This window comes from Schistocerca serialis, chromosome 2 (assembly GCF_023864345.2).
Source record: "Schistocerca serialis cubense isolate TAMUIC-IGC-003099 chromosome 2, iqSchSeri2.2, whole genome shotgun sequence".
Classification (NCBI taxonomy): domain Eukaryota; kingdom Metazoa; phylum Arthropoda; class Insecta; order Orthoptera; family Acrididae; genus Schistocerca; species Schistocerca serialis.
In genome coordinates this window covers 496,763,100-496,780,489 of record NC_064639.1, presented here as the reverse complement: position 1 = coordinate 496,780,489, position 17,390 = coordinate 496,763,100, and the positions used below count along the sequence as shown (strand labels likewise).

The following is a 17,390-nucleotide window of genomic DNA, read 5'->3' as shown; positions in this document are numbered from 1 at the left end:
TAGAGTAATACGCCGGCCGGAGTAGCCGAGCGGTTCTATGCGCTTCAGTCCGGAACCACGCGACTGCTACGGTCGCAGGTTCGAATCCTGCTTCGGGCATGGATGTGTGTGATGTCCTTAGGTTAGTTACGTTTAAGTAGTTCTAAGTTCTAGGGGACTGATGAGCTCAGATGTTAAGTCCCATAGTGCTCAGAGCCATTTGAACCATTTTTTAGAGTAATACGTTGGTGTTGTTCTTGCAACTTGCTAAGAACGGATGTGGCTCGCGAAACTGGAGATGTGGGTCGGATTCTGATTAACTTCACGAGAAGAAACAAATAACGTAGCAAAATATGACAGTAGTGCCTCAGACGCAGAGAAAGTAACCGAAAACTAGGAATAGAGGGAAAATATCGCTCCAGAGAAACGATTACTATTACAAGAGACAAAAGAAATGGACAACAAGCAGAAAAAATGCCAAAGGAACGTATATTACGAAAGTTTCCGAAAAGAAAGACGGCACAAATTAAATCGTATGATAAATCGAATTATAGACAACAATAGTAGATCGAACTTTACGAGAAGGCCTTGGCCATGTTTTGGAAGCATTTGTGGTTCTGGCTGAATTTAATACTTAGTGTAGTTTGCGGTGATTTCAGGAAACATGATTCGGGTTGTTTGAAATCCATGTGGAAGTTGCTAATTTTAGAATTGCCTAGTTGAAGCCCGATGATGCAGAATCAGTCAACTCAATTTGCCAAGAGTTTCGATTACATAAGAAAGGTAGCACAGTGGTTCAGTGCCAGATTACAAGTTCATGGGTCCAGAGTTCGACGATCACTCTTTTCTAGGATTTATTTGATCACTTAACGTTGTTTTCATCTCTGTCAATTATTTGTTAATTTGGAAAATGTCAAGTTGCACCATGCTTGGAGTCAGCGTTAAATGTAGCTCCCCGTATAACTGGATGGATAAGTCAGCTCAGAGATCGGAAAGGTAAGAGCATATCACCTCCAACAAGAATGTGCCTAATAAATCACTGTAGTATTCAAACCCGGCCTCTCGATTTTTAAGGAAAAATATTTTATGTGTACCAAATCAAACATTTTCTATTTGACTTAAATGGTCACTTACGAAAAACTGTCACGCAAGTGGTGGTCATTCTCTCGAATACAGTTTTCAACTGCCGGCCGGTGTGGTCGTGCGGTTCTAGGCGCTTCAGTCGGGAACCGCGTGACCGCTACGGTCGCAGGTTCGAATCCTGCATCGGGCATGGATGTGTGTGGTGTCCTTAGGTTAGTTAGGTTTAAGTAGTTCTAAGTTCTTGGGGACTGATGACCACAGATGTTAAGTCCCATAGTGCTCAGAGCCATTTGAACCATTTGAACAGTTTTCAACTGTCTTACAGAATTTGGTCGGTCAACACAGTTGTCTAATTGAACCCAGCTCTCCTTGAAAGGTAGCTTTCAACTGTGGAGTTCCGTAACATACCCGCACTCTTTCAAATTCCTCCACATGAATAAATAAGCGGACATATTTGGTGACCGTGGTGTCCACGGCACATCACAAAAACAAGAAATTAAGCGTCCAGGAAAATGTTCCTCAAACTGTCACGGGTGTATTTTCAGCGTGCGATGTTGCACAATCCCATTGAAAAATACTCCTCTTGTTTATCTGTCGTCTCATCAATTCTCGCAGAAAGGACATGTTCGGCAACTGTATGTAACTTTCGGAATTCTGTCACTGTTATACATCCATCCCTGAAAAAAAAATAAGGCCCCATTATACCAAAATCAGCTATGGCACACAACACAGTCGCACATGGAGAGTGAGGAGTTCCTTTATGAACTACGCTAGGCTGATCAGGGGCCCAAAAACAACAGTTCTGCTTGTTGACTGACCCATTTAATTGAAAATGCTCCCCATCGCTCATAGATACGTATTATTATACTTGGATCAGCTCCGAAGATCATATGCATATGCACAGTAAAGTCTTCTCATTGTTGAAAGTTCCTTTGATTTCATCTCCTGACCCATCGTCATTTTATATCGAAGAAACTTTAAATCCTGTCGTAAGAGTTTTCTCAACAGACTGTCTCAGACGTGCCTCTCACACAATGTCGATGTTTTCAGGTGCCCCTGCTTTTTTTGCCAACACCAGGTGGCTTCTCCTTAAGAATGTTCCCTTTTGAACTGACAGCTGGAACCCATCGCAGAATCGCATTGCAACCTGGAGCTGTGCGATTAAATGGCGACGAAATATCCGCTGCGTTGCAACGTCAGACTCAGTGTTCAGGACACAGGTCTCGTGCGCGAACGTGCGATGCTCTTTCGCTCACTGTTCCATTGCTACTCAAATGGCCGGCAGTCCCAAAGTTAATAACGTATGTGCCGCCTCTTTCTCAGCGCTGGCAGCAGTCGGATAGACAATCTAAAAACGTCCGTTTACTATATGACGTTCTGTAGCTCAAATTTCCCACTCTGACGTGACGGTAAGATAATGAGTTCATGTTCCGTTTCAGTGAAAAAATAGAATGGCCCAATAAGTTGTTAACAATGTGTTGCGTATATTTAACAACCTGAACAGGACCTAACTGAGAAAATTTATATGAGAGAACTTTTTTCAAGCCAAGTAACATTTATTGAATGTTGTGGTACGCATCAAAGTGACGCAGATACATGAAACTTTTTTTTTTCAGCATAGTCACCAACGCTCTGTAAACAACGCTTAGAGTGACGTACCAATCTTTCATTTCTTCGACAGTAAAAATCGGCTCCTTGGTCACGAAGCCACTTGAAAATGTCCTCATCCCTGGAAAATCTCTTTCCCAGTTTTCCACAAGTGTTTTTTTTTTCAGTTTGGCGAAAAGATGGAAATAACTTGGAGCAATATCTGGATTGTATGACGGATACTTCTACTTCTAAACGTCCCACCGAAAATCTTCTGTCGCCTCATTAGTTCTCGCAGAAAGCCGAAGCCAGCGTAAGAAAAGTTTCCGAAACTGCAGACGATCTCGGACGATTGAATGATAGCCCAGTCAACAAAGACCAAAACAGATCGATAAACGGAAAAAAAAATCGTGTAATCGCAAATTTATGTACAGTGGTAGCAGTGAGTGCCATGAACAACATGCTAAAAATCCTGACGGATCGGGTGTGAGCGTTGGAGCGGGGGTGAGAGTTAAAGGTCACTTTATTACGATTTCCTGGAATTACTCAAAAAATTTGACTTGTAGGGGAAATGTTTCACAATCCAAAATTAAATGACGTTAAATTTCCTGCAAAAATGTTTTCGTTTTTTCTCTCTAGGGCTAATAGTTTCCATTGCAGGGAATGTAAAATCGCAGATTATTAAAAATATTGTGCAACGGCATAAAATTAATTGTTTATCTCTAAATGAAGAGGGTTAAAAACAAGTATTAATGTGTGTACCACGTCCAAGTGCAGCAGATCTGTATTAAAGGATAAAAACTGTATCTCGGGTGTAAAAGGGTGTAAGGTAGAAGTGCGAGGGAAAATAGGTTGCTAAATTGTGTTCATGCACTTCTCTCCATCATAGGTCTGCAAACTGAAGATCTAGCCGGTGATTGCCGAATCTACCTACTCCACGATGTCACAAGCAGCAACTACAGGATGTTTCGATATGTCCGGGAGTCTTTCAATAAAATGCCGTAACACTACATGGAAAGCAGATACGAGTTGCTAACAACACAAACGCAAAGAATGCAAATGGACTGAAACTGCGTAAATTTCTGCACACTGTTGTGCATTGCTAGAGGGGAAACTGATTCTTAGTCATCCTGCACAGCAGGGAAACGCAACTTCCCTCACCACGAACACTGCTCGCCTTTCAGTTTACAGACAGACTATACCGCCCCAACATTTACTATCAAGTTCTGTTCACTAAACTTGTTTTTATATAATGGAGTTTATTGAGTTTATTAGGTGTAATTGTTAAGTGAGCTATTCGGTAAAAAACTCAACAACTGGAGCTGTCAACCATCTGCCACACTGAAGAGCTTGTTACAAGTGTAACATGCTTTACTTTCAATGTGTATTCGGCAGTGTCTCCACCATCAATGTCTGGAACACTGTTCACAGGATGCATCACCCCCGCCTCAGCTCTCCCAACATCTGAAGAGGAGCAGAGGCATTAATTGTCTCACTCCACGTCATAAGTAGGTCACACAGGTGTCACAGAACTTCAGATACTTCAGTATAAGCAAGCATCGCATTGCAGAAGATTACTGTTCTAGACTTGAACACGATCAGTCCCATTCCGCCAGACATATTCACACTCACGTTGGAAGAAATACTGCGAATGTGTGGTAAGTGGCTCCACCCTGTGCAGCCTATTCTACTATTCCTAATGAAAAAGATTTATCTACCAATAATACGGATAATAGTGCGAGAACTGCAGTAAGTTTCTAGTCATTCATTAATTCATCACCAAGTGACTACAACACAATTACTTGGCTTTACAATATGCTGTCAACAGTAGATAGCAGCAAGGTGCTACATTTACCAGTCCAACCCCTTTCCCCTCAACATCACCTATGTCACCGACTACCACAGTTATAAATTAAACGCGTCTGAGCCATTATTTGTAGGAACGTATTTTATATAAAACTTTACTTTACACCTGCAAATAAGTACTCATTTAAGAAACCACAAATAACTCTGGTATATAGAGACGTGCTTAGTGAAGTTATTTTGCCTGTTCACATAAGAGAACCGAACAGCAAATGCTGGGGAGATATAGTATCTCTGCAACTGAATATCAAGCAGTGCTCGTGTTGGAGGAAGTCGCCTTTCCCGGGAGACCACCGCAGCTGCCGTACCAAAAATGTTCAAATGTGTGTCAAATCTTATGGGACTTAACTGCTAAGGTCATCAGTCCCTAAACTTACACACTACTTAACCTAAATTATCCTAAGGACAAACACACACACCCATGCCCGAGGGAAGACTCGAATCTCCGCCGGGACCAGCCGCACAGTCCGTAGCTGCCGTACCGAATGACTAAGAATCAGGTTCCCCTCTAGCAGTGTAGAACAAGGTGCAGATATTTGTGTCCATAAGTGTTATCTGCATTAGTATTATTGGTAACTCATATCTGTATACCATGCAGGGTGGTTGGAAATTCCCGTTACGAACTTCTAGAACATGTAGAGGGTAGTGAGTACATAACATTTTGAATAGGAACCCATGTCCGGAAACGTATCGTTTCCGTTCTACGACAGTTTCAATGCAGATGATCATCTCATCCACACCCACGTGAGGATTATACTTAGGCGTGACCCAGTACAATTGTTGCAATCCATTTGAAAAGAATACTGACTCGTTCCGTTATTACTTACACGTTTGCATTACAACTTACACCTTATGGTTTACATTGGTCGACAACAAGAACCCAACATCTACGGCACCATCCGTAACGTACCGATGCATTACAACAGCTGCTCGATGTGGCGACCACCAACGTTGTTACACATATTGTACTTATATTCTGATACACTCTCTCCATCCCACCTGGTGTCTCTTCAATGTCTTGTGCAATGGCCAGAACTCGTGCCAGCAGATCTTTCTCTGTCTCTACAGTTGTCTCATAAATTAGGCTCTTCATATGACCCCCCACGAAGTAGTCCATAGGGGTTAAATCCGGCGATCGTGGCGGCCATGCGGTTGGGCCACCACGGCCTATCCGTCTTTCACCATACCGTCTGCTGAGATGTCTCCGGACAGCCAGTGAAAAGTGAGGTATTGCTCCATCATGCTGAGGCCTCTTTTCCTGACGGACATTTAATGGCACAGCTTCCAAGAACAGGTCATTACGTGTCGTAGGAAGACGAAGTATGCGGGGCCCGTGAGCTTGGTTTGAAGGAGGTATGGTCCATCCAGAATACCTGCCCACACGTTAATTCCAAACCTGTCTTGAAAGCCCTGAACATGCGTGGCATGAGGATTTTCGTCTGCCCAGACATGGCTATTTCGAGCTTTCAGAACACAATCCCTCGTGAACCTACATTCATCTGTGAAGAGGACTCGACGTGGAAACAGGGGCGCGTCGATGCAGCTGTGCAGGAACCATGTGCAGAAGGCGACGCGTTCTGGAAAGTCTGCTGGACCCACAGCGTGTACCCTTTGTGAGAAGTACGAACGTAATTGTTGCTCATGCAGGACGTCCAAGACGCTACTGTGACTAACAGCCTTTGCACTCGCAATTGTTCGCGAACTCGGTGACGGGCTATCTTCAATGCGACGCAGTGCACCGTCTTCAAATTCGGGAGTGCGGCGTCGCCGTGGAGCACCACAGTCCTGCCTCCTCACGGTGAAGGTACCCGTTTCTCGTAGGCGTTGTGTAACTTGGGCAAACAGTTTGCGCGTTCTAGTGTGACGGTGTCGAAAACGCTCGTAATACAGCCGACTAACAGCTCTTCCGTTACCTCCAGCTTCGCCATACACAAGGAGCATGTCTGTGTATTCCGCAAACGTGTACTGCACCATGTTTCCTCTATCGGTGATGCGCAGGTATTGACTCGGTCTCACGGCAAAGCGGACAATAAGTGACATCTGGGGATCGTTTGGAGTAGTACACGTCATCGTGTCTACCCTGATGCATACCAGGACAGGGAACTCTGAGACGTTTCTCTTGCCTTAAGCAGACGTTGACGAGGTACACATCTGAATTGAAACTGTCGTAGAACGGAAACGATACTATTCCGGACATGGGTTCTGTTGTGGTGTAACAAGCTAGCTACACCACATTGAGAAGGGAGCTGAAAGGCACGCGTACACACACGCCGACTGGCGTCAAGTCTGGAACAGGATAACTATTGAATGGTAGCAGGAAAAGTACGTATCTGCTTTATACTTAACTTTTAATCTTTGTTGGTTTACAACGTTCTTCTTGAGACATTTATACGATAACTCTCAAACTAGGTAAGGCTAATGGCGCCCTGCTAGGTCGTAGCCATGGACTTAGCAGAAGGCTATTCTAACTGTCTCTCGGCAAATGAGAGGAAGGCTTCGTCCGTATTGTCGCTAGCAATGTCATCGTACAACTGGGGCGAGTGCTCGTCCGTATCTCGAGACCTGCCTTGTGGTGGCGCTCGGTCTGTGATCACACAGTGGCGACACGCGGGTCCGACATGTACTAAATGGATCGCGGCCGATTTAAGCTACCACCTAGCAAGTGTGGTGTCTGGCGGTGACACCACAGGTTCCTATTCAAAATGTTCTGTACTCACTACCCTCTACATGTACTAGAAGTTGGTAACGGGAATTTTTGACACCCTGTATAGTATTAACGCACCTTGTAGAAAATAAACACCTCCCTCGCATATATGCGCAATGCGTCGTTAGTGATTCGCAAGGTGCGCTGCGGAGGATCGGTATAACTGGAGGTGCTTCTTGTCACATAGTAGGGTAGACAGAATGGGGAATCACCGGCTCAGTCTTCAGTTTGCAGACCCTGCATGGGGGCTTAATTATTTATTATGCAAATACTTTTTAATTTTTTGATTTAGTAGCTGTATGTCCGATTACGTAATCTCGTAAACGGTTGGCCCTGACTAGTTTTAGTACGCAACCTGACTGCATGGAACAACAACAAAGAATGAAATGAAAATTTCCGTTAATACAATCAATTAATTAAGTCCCCAGCAACTATAAAACCTACGAACCCAACAAAGCACAAGTATAACTGTTCTGTGTGTGGAAGTGTGATTCAACGTACGCATCTGGCACGGTTCTTCTTCAATAAGACAAGAAACTTTAAATATCATTTATACTGAAGTAATTAAAAAATAGAAATACTATAATTGCGCAAGAAAACCAGAATTACACTCTAATACAAGAACACAAGCCAGATGCTTTGTTGACTGAACCTGTAATGACGCATTATTCAAGACATTGAAATAATGAGAAAAAAACCGAGTTTTGTTACCTTCATATATATTGACGAAAAGCACTCTAATCATTACAACATCTCCATTAGAACAACATCTGCTATCTAGCCCATCAAATAACTGCATAAAACATGGAACAATCACTCACTACTACGACATCTCGACAAGAACTTTTCACTACCACATCTCAGCAAGCACTGCCTACCATGAGTCCTCGACAAGCACTGCACTCCGCTACTTCTCAATAATCACTGCCAGTGGAGGCGGCCGAACAAAACTCTCTGGCGCGATCTCTGGCGCTGTGGCTCAGTGTAGCCACCTTTCAACCCATGAAGGCGGAAGTGCATCAACACAATCCGGTGACGCACCTTTTGTCGCGCTTCTACCCCACAAATGTCCCCCCTCCACCCAGTACATCCCCGGTACACAATTTATCCCTTAATACGGTACTTATGCAGTACCTGACATACAATTTAATTAACATTAATTTCAGACCGTTAATGCAATACTTTTTAATAATCTGCGGTTTTTCCATCCCCTGCAAGACGAAAACTATTGGTCCGACAGAAAAAAATGAGGAGAACTTATTTTGTAGGAACTTTAAACGCCGTCTCACCCCTACCCAACGCTCAAACACCATCGGTCGGGAATTTCGGTATGTTGTTCACGGTACGCATTCTGACCACTGTACAAAAATTTGCGACTCCACGAATTTTTCACCGAATTATCCTTCGTTGGCAGGACTATGAGCACTGCCTAGTGCGATGTGCCTTTGTTGTGAATTAGTCCTCGATTCTCTAAACATTGAACATTGTCGTCTGTAGTCACTGACGGAGCCTTCCTTCTCGACCAGCATCACCTACGTTTGCGCAGCCTTATTCGTATTGTTGGCACTATTTCACTACATCTGGACACATTATTGTATTTTGTCTATTTACTGCCAGAATTTCATCATGAATCTGTGTGGAATTTAGACGTTTTGCTCACAAGAATCAAACTATGCCACGCAATGTCATGTATACAACTTTGTTCTGGGGGGCGGGGGACTATGCCTTTCATTTTACGATAGTTCCAACTGAAAATTAATTTTATTGCCCCATACTAATTTATTGTCCAAAATTACAAAAATAAATTGTGTCATTGGTTTACACTTGTTTAATTACAACTCTACTGACATTATGAAAACAATTGATTGAGGTTACGAATTGCATCATGAAATTAATTTTACAAGGTTACAAAGTGTGAATAATTTTAATAAAACATAATCTAGGTGCTAAGAGAATTCTGTGCACCGATTCTATTAATTGCCCGTTTTTATAGTGTAATTCCGTGTTCTTGTGAGCAACACGTCTAAATTCCACACAGATTCACGATGAAATTCTGGCAGTAAATAGACAAAATACAATAATGTGTCCAGATGTAATGAAACAGTGCCAACAATACGAATAAGGCTGCGCAAACGTAGGTGATGCTGATCGAGAAGGAAGGCGTCGTCAGCGATTACAGACGACACTATGACGTGTATAAAATCTACTTTTGTCTGATTCTGTAATAAAAATAAGTAGAACAAACATTTAAACCGTCTACTAGAAATTTAAAGAACAAAAAGAAGACAGCAGTCTCTTTGCTTTGCCGTATCCTTTATTACACTTTGGACATCAATACTTTCTGCTTGATGAATTGTCATCATGGCGATCCCATTCAGACGTGTCTCGCTGGTTGCTTCTTGATTCTCTCACCGTTGTCAGTAGTAGAGTTGCCAACAGCTACAGAATCCGAAACACATTAGGATAGATCTGACGGTCACAGACAAAACAATCCCATTGAGGCAACTGCTCCAGTCGACTCATATGTTGATGAAAGAATTTCAACTCAGTATGTGTCGTTGTTAAATCGGCGACGAATGGTTCGAAAGCATAAAATGAATGAAGTTTCGTAACTTCATCAATGATACCTATCTCTTCAGTTTTTCGTGATAGAAGACAATTAAAGCTGCTAAAAAGTTCACCATGTGTCAAAAACCGGTCCTGAAGTGAACTAATAAAGACATCCGGAAAGGAATGAGAACAGACACTTTGTAGTAACCTTAAAAATCATCACTGGTATCCTGATTTGCACGATGTGCTTGGTTGGTAGAAATGCTTGGTTGCTTGATTTCAATTCAACTGGTTGAAGCTAATTCCTTGGTTCTAAGAAAATCCAGCTGAAAGTATCATCAACATCTTCTCTCATTGCCAGCAGTTCCCTCTCTGGCAGTGTTGATTAACTCTGCAATATCTATATGTTGGCGCTGAAGGTGAAGACAGACAGACTCACCCATCGCAAATAGTTCAGATAGTATAAACGAGCAACATCTCCCTTGTTGGTGGCTGCTAACAGAATCAATTGCACAGTGGGATGTGGTGGTGTTGTCAAATTCTTGAATTTTCCCCAGAGCCGAAACAACACAACCGTATATTTCCTTAAAGACCTGTGCGCTGTGAAGACGCTCAATCCATCTAGAGAGTGTGGTGTGTTTCAGACTCCTGACTCGAGCATCTGTTAGTAATTCAAGGGCACTATTTTGCCTGCGCACTGGTGTCCCAAGGAAATTAGTACCTACAGTTTCCAGTGTTCCTAGTGAATTCGTGGTAAATGAAATGTTGCATGTGTCGGTGACTACCAAATTAAAATTGTGAGCTGCACAGAGAGAATATACAGCTAAAGGGTAGTCCTGTTGTTTGAATGCATGAGCCTCACGGGCTTTCCCCGACATGGAGACAGTTTCGTCATAGCCCTGCTCTCGTAAAAACGACACATCAAGACCAAATTTTACCAAGTTTACAATTAAGATCCAGCTAATCCTTTGCCAGTCACATCGAACACTGAAAGAAATTGTGAGAAATCTTCACAAATTTCGAACTCCAGGGAAATATAACAGGCACAAAGAGAGAGTTCCTCTGTTCCGGCAATGACAGCAGTTTCATCCATGAGAACCATGAAAACCTCTGGCATCATTAATGCGCTGAACAATCCTTCCCAGGAGTTGGTTACTGATGCAACTGATGAAATGATTTTGGATTGGGGCACTAACGTACTTTTGCGCATTTACCAGTTCCTTCGAACCTTGCTCGGAGATTTTCGTCACATTTCGCTCGATATTTTAGAACAGCGTGAAAGTTACCCATGTTCACAGAGGGCCACCGCCTCGATGATAGGGACTATGTGCTTTCTTTTTTTTTCCGCCTGCTCCACCAAGTCTTGGTCCAGTCAATGTTTTATATCTTCTGTCTTGTTCATCACCATATGAACAAAATTGTCACAATCGACTACAGCAGCCTTATGGTGGGCGTTGCTCGCATGGATGTTGAAAAACTCAAGAGCATGCTTCCACTTCGAAAACTTGGGGGTTACCGGAGCTCCAGCTTTTTGATGACCGTCTTTACCAGTACTTATCTTAGCGAAAAACGCACAGTGCTTCCCGAAGGCACCGTCCTCTTTGGGAACGAATACTAAACTAAAATATTTCTCCATGCAACTTAGGTTGAACGTATGATATTGGGCACTTTGCAAAGTCTGAGAAAATTTGTAAGTTGTGTTGGGCACAAAAAGGTTTAGGAAATGTAGCTTTATGTGGTTGTCAACTTTTTCGTTGCTTGATGCAAACAGTCACTTACTTATGTCATGCTCACAGCTTGGTGATGGATTGTCAGAGCTCGATAATACATCAATGAAAAATTTTGATTTTGCTTCAGGACCCGACAAAGGCGATTTTGAATTAGCTATAATACTTCTATTGTTTCAAAACAGCAACAGCGGCATCTGTGTTGAATTATCCATTTTCCCGGCCTGAGAGGACATATTTTCTTCTAGTCTTTGTGTTTTGGAGAAGTGGTTCACGATGTTTCCTCTTTTTGTTTTGCGACGTATGGTCTCAAAATCAAGATTGCTCTTTACTACCTTCAGTACCACTGGTTTTCACAACACTGTCGTATCAGCAATTTAACAGCAGGTAACACAGAGAATCGTGTACGATACAAACTAAAACATTACCTCTGTCGGTGCACACTACAACAATGTGTCCACCACCTCTGTAATTGGCATTGTTTCTGTACTCATTAACGTTCATTTGAGGGTACTGTAATATGCTGAGACTGAGTGCGTCAGCTTTGTATTTAATTCACCACCGTGGTTAAACTGTTGTGTGTTACTAAAGGGAAACAGAAAACATGTGACGTTAGTATGTAATGCAGAATGCTGCTTAAATAAATAAACTTCAATGCTTTAAAAAAAAACTCTGTTTGCTATTAACCAGTCGCAATATTCAACCACGTCAGTTGCCTGCAATTCTCTTTTGTATAGAGAGTCGTTTGTAAACAGTGTTTGTAATGTCTCTTGCAGCGGTCTCTCCGCGATATTTTCAGAAATTTTATAAATTGTATAACTCAGTACATATCCCGAAATATCTCTTTTTATCTTACCGATTCCTAAACTTTAATATACGATGATTATCAATGCAAAGTAGTTTCAAGCCCTATTATTCCTTGGAGCGTGCATTTACTTCATGGGCCGGCCGCGGTGGTCTAGCGGTTCTAGGCGCGCAGTCCGGAATCGCGCGACTGCTACGGTCGCAGGTTCGAATCCTACCTCGGGCATGGATGTGTGTGATGTCCTTAGGTTAGTTAGGTTTAAGTAGTTCTAAGTTCTAGGGGTCTGATGACCACAGTAGTTAAGTCCCATAGTGCTCAGAGCCATTTGAACCATTTTTTTTACTCCATGGAATAGCTTCTATGCTATCTATGTTTTCTCTTATGAAAAGAATGATTGAGATCTTGCCGATTAGCCGTGAAGGAACGAAGATGTATATGTATGTATTGTTGAGCTAGTCGCCATCTTGATAAGATTCTGTATGAGAAGGAATTTAATACATGAACTAAACTAAAGTAAGTGTGTTCGCGTATTATTTAACTGATTATTATTGACAGTGTCTGCTTACTACGCTGTGTTGCACGGGATCAATGGGGAACGTCTGATTTACACTGGACGAACCTGCCGTTTTGTACGCTCAAGATATCCAGTTTATTACTTTCAATAAATGGACTAACACGGTCTTACCAGCAGATCTCCGGTCTTCCCCGTGTGATCACCGCCAGTTAATAATTATTACACATGTTTTCAGGAGATCGACTGACAGTTTTCGTAGCACCGAGACTTCGAAATCGCTTCACTGCCTTATGGAATTTAAGTTAAGCTCAATTTAATCACGATAGAACAGTATTGAACTGTGTGAATGTGATAAGCCTGCTTTGTAAATGAAAATTCCCTTAATATACGCATGTTTTTTACTATCCTGATCAGTGAAGCTAAATCAGGCCGGTGTGAGAGAGGTTTTTAAATTTCAGATCCCACAAAAGATATTAAATGTTGTTCACATATTACAGCAGCGTACAACTCTCTTGTCCACAAACTGAACCAGATGTGTTGTCAACCCTTGTTTTCTATCCATAGTATCATGATATTGTTTGCAGGTATGTAAGAAAAACCATGTCTATAATTTCAAATTTCGGGGGGAGGGCGCTTAAAGTTACTGCGCCATTTCACTCTCATCCTGTGATGCACCTTTGCCAACGATCCTGCACTGATGTCCGCATCCTCCTACGAGTCTGCTGACGATCCGTGTGTGCACAGCAATTTCAGGCACAGCTGCTGCTGCAGCTGCGGTACATGGACGTGCGGCTGGCCTACGGTATGCTGATGGGTCCTGCGGTTGTACCAGAAGTGGTTGGTGAGTCAGAGATGCTCACCCGCGTCTGGGTGCCGCACCTCTTCCTCGGCAATGAGCAGAGCTCCTCCATCATGGGCACTGATTCCTCCAAGGACGTGCTGCTCTCCATATACCCAGATGGCAATGTCGTCTTCTCACAAAGGTATCGTTCACCGTGAGAGTTTAAGACAAAATCCATGTTCGTGCTTGTATACAATACATACACTATGTGATCAAAAGTATACAGACACCTGGCTGAAAATGACTTACAAGTTTGTGGCGCCCTCTATCGGTAATGCTGGAATTCAGTGTTGGCCCACCCTTAGCCCTGATGACAGCTTCCACTCTAGCAGGCATAAGTTTAATAAGGTGCTGGAAGGTTTCTTGGGGAATGACAGCCCATTCTTCATGGAATGCTGCACCGAGGAGAGGTATCGATGTCAGTCAGTGAGGCCTGGCATGAAGCCAGCGTTCCAAAACATCCTAAAGGTGTTCTATAGGATTCAGGTCAGGACTCTGTGCAGGCCAGTCCATTACAGGGATGTTACTGTTGAGTAACACTCCGTCACAGGCCATGCATTATGAACAGGTGCTCGATTGTGGTTGAAAGATGCAATCGCCATTCCCAAATTGCTCTTCAACAGCGGGAAGCACATCAATGTAGGTCTGTGCTGTGATACTGGCACGCAAAACAACAAGAGGTGCAAGCCCCCTCCATGAAAAACGCGACCGCACCATAACACCACAGCCTCCGAATTTAATCGTTGGCACTACACACACTGGCAGATGATGTCCACTGGACATTCGCCATACCCACACCCTGCCATTGGATGGCCACATTGTGTATCGTGATTCGTCACTCCACACAACGTTTTTCCACTGTTCAATCGTCCAGTGTTTACACTCCTTACACCAAGCGAGGTGTTGTTTGGCATTTACCGGCGTGATGTGTGGCTAATTTCTCGACCATGAAATCCAAGTTTTCTCACCTCCCCCCTAACTGTCATAGTACTTGCAGTGGATCCTGATGCAGTTTGAAATTCCTGTGTAATGGCCTGGATAGATGTCTGCCTTTTCAACTTTTGGTAGCCTCTGTCAGTCAACAAACGAAGTCGGCCTATACGCTTTTGTGCTGTATGTGTCCCTTCATGTTTCCATTTTGCTGTCACATGAAAAACAGTGGACCTAGGGATGTTTAGGAGTGTGGAAATCTCACGTACAGGTGAATGGCATAAGTGACACCCAATCATCTGACCATGTTTGAAGTCCATGAGTTCTGCGGAGCACCCCATTCTGCTCTCTCACGGTGTCTAATGACTACTGAGGTCGCTGATATGGAATACTTAGCAGTAAGTGATAGCACATTGCAAAATTTATGTTTTTGAGGGTGTCCAGATACTTTTGATCACATAGCATACATCCTCTATAATGAGAAAGTGTAGATGCAAACCACTTTCTTCGATGCATATGTCACCTGGTTTGCTGCTACCACCCCCACCCCCCAAAAAATTATATATATATATACTCTGACTTGCTTTCCACAAACTGCTAACCTCTCATACAGGAATCATTTATCAACTCAACAAAGCTCACCCCCCACACCACCAAAATTAAAACCCTCCATGTGCGTAACACATCTTGTGCACTCAAAGCCAACAATTCCATTGACGTCTCTCTGCGCCCCTAATTTCTAGCCCCAGTATGCTACAGCACCCATACCAGCACTTCCCCTTGATGCCACAACTGTTAGGTTGCATTTTTGTTTTGCAAGTTATTAATCTGGTTGCTATAGGTTTATTCATTGATTGTCATTTTTTATTTGCAGTTCACTGTTGCTGCTTGAGTTAACATAGCATCATTTCGTTATTTGGAGATAGTGAGTGGAGGTGTGGACGCTAGAAAATGGAGTGACAAGTGGAGAAATTGGAACATTTCTGACATATTCTTCTGTTTGAGTTCAGTAGATGTGTGACAGCAACAGAGACAGCCAGAAACATTTGTACTGTGTTTGGGGATAATGCCATTTGACAGAGCATGGCAAGAAAATAGGAAGACATCATTTTAACACATTAATTCAGAACAATCTATGCCAGCGTATTACAGAAATGGAAAATGTGATCTTTCCACCACCGTGCAACATTTGCATGCAATGGGGAAGGTTCAAAAATTGGATGTGTGGGTATCGCATGCTCTAAGCCAAAATCACAAAAATCAGTGGGTGGTCAAATGTGCATCTCTGCTTGTTCACCGTCAATTGACTCATCAACAATGTCGACCATTCCTATCCTATATCATCACTGGTGATGAGAAATGGTGGCTTTATGCTAAAGTAAGGAAAAGAAAAGAGTGGTTGAGTCCAAGCAAAGCAGCAACTCCCTATACAAAAGTAATATTTTGTATTCGGTGGAAAAGTAACGGTGTTGTGTACTACGAATTGCTCCCTGAGGTGTAACCATTACTGCTGACATTTATTGTCATCAACTGAGACATCTTGTAGACAAAATCCAAGAACAATGACTAGGAAGACTGTGTGAAGTGATGTTACTCCATGATAATGCCCACCCGCATTCTGCTAGCCTGATACAAAATGCAATGCAGGAGTTGGTTTAGAAGGTCATTCCCCACCCACCTTATTCACCTGATCTTGTGCCCTCACATTTTCACCTTTTCCACTCCCTATAGAACAACCTTCAAGGAACATCCTTTCCAGATGAAAATGCACTCCAAACATGGCACAACAAGTTCTTCACTTCAAAACCAAGTGATTTGTACAGTCGCAGATCAAAAAGTTACCACAGTGTTGGCAAACTGTTGTAAATAGTGAATGAGAATGTATTATTGATGACTGAAGTCTCTATTATACATATCTGTTGTGTTTAACTTACGAAAAAACACTACAAACTTTTGCACCAACCTAATACATACTGTCTAAACTTGAGACTTCCACAAAGAAGTTGATGTAGAAGAACTGTTGACATGCTGTCAACAACTTTCATGTACATGCCCTTCTTGTATTGGATCTCATAGCATTTCACAATGACTTGTCACTGAAGTATTTTCTCTCTGCTCCTAAACATCGGGCACAAAAGTAAAGTATCCTTAGTCCATTTTTCACTATGAGTGATAGTATTGTACATTCTTGTGTGAGCCTTTTTTTTTTACCATGATTAAAAATAAATACAGAAATATACTATCAGATGAGCATGTGGACAATTTGCGATATTGCTGCTCTCTTTGATCAGGAACCCACAAGTGTTACCTGAATATGTAATTTATGGGTTCAAAACGGTAATACTCATTTCGTGCAGAATCTCAATGGCTTCTTGTGACTATCACCTGGAGGACATATATATTTTTTGCTCAGCCATTCATGATGCTTCAGCCACATCACATGCCTTGGGTCAGGAAATAACTGTGCTTACAGAAAGTCAGGTAGTAGCAAAGACAATATGATGACATCTGGAACACCATTAACTGGCAAAATGATGACCAGTGTTGAGGCTTCCCCTAATGCAACAGCAGAGAGAGGTATTCCAACAGTGCTGTGCCAACAACACAGGAGTAGCAAAATGTCATCTTTTCAGATGAGTCTGGGTTCTGCATACAACATCATGCTGGACATATCTGTGTGTGGGGGCTCCAAGGAGATAGAACATTACCACATTGAATTGTTCATCCTAAACAGGGACCCTGCCTTTTGTGTGAAAATATGGAGGACCCATTAGGTATGCACAACATGATCGCCCCTATTTCACATA

General features: G+C 42.6%; 1 protein-coding gene across 1 annotated transcript in view; it reads left to right on the top strand.

Annotated features, from left to right (window-relative positions):
• Nucleotides 1-17,390, top strand: part of LOC126457434 (pH-sensitive chloride channel 2-like) — a 276,278-nt gene that overhangs the window by 199,400 nt on the left and 59,488 nt on the right. The window contains exon 4 of the mRNA XM_050093705.1: nt 13,557-13,795. Coding sequence (XP_049949662.1) covers nt 13,557-13,795 — 239 coding nt within the window. The remainder of the gene's footprint in view (nt 1-13,556; nt 13,796-17,390) is intronic.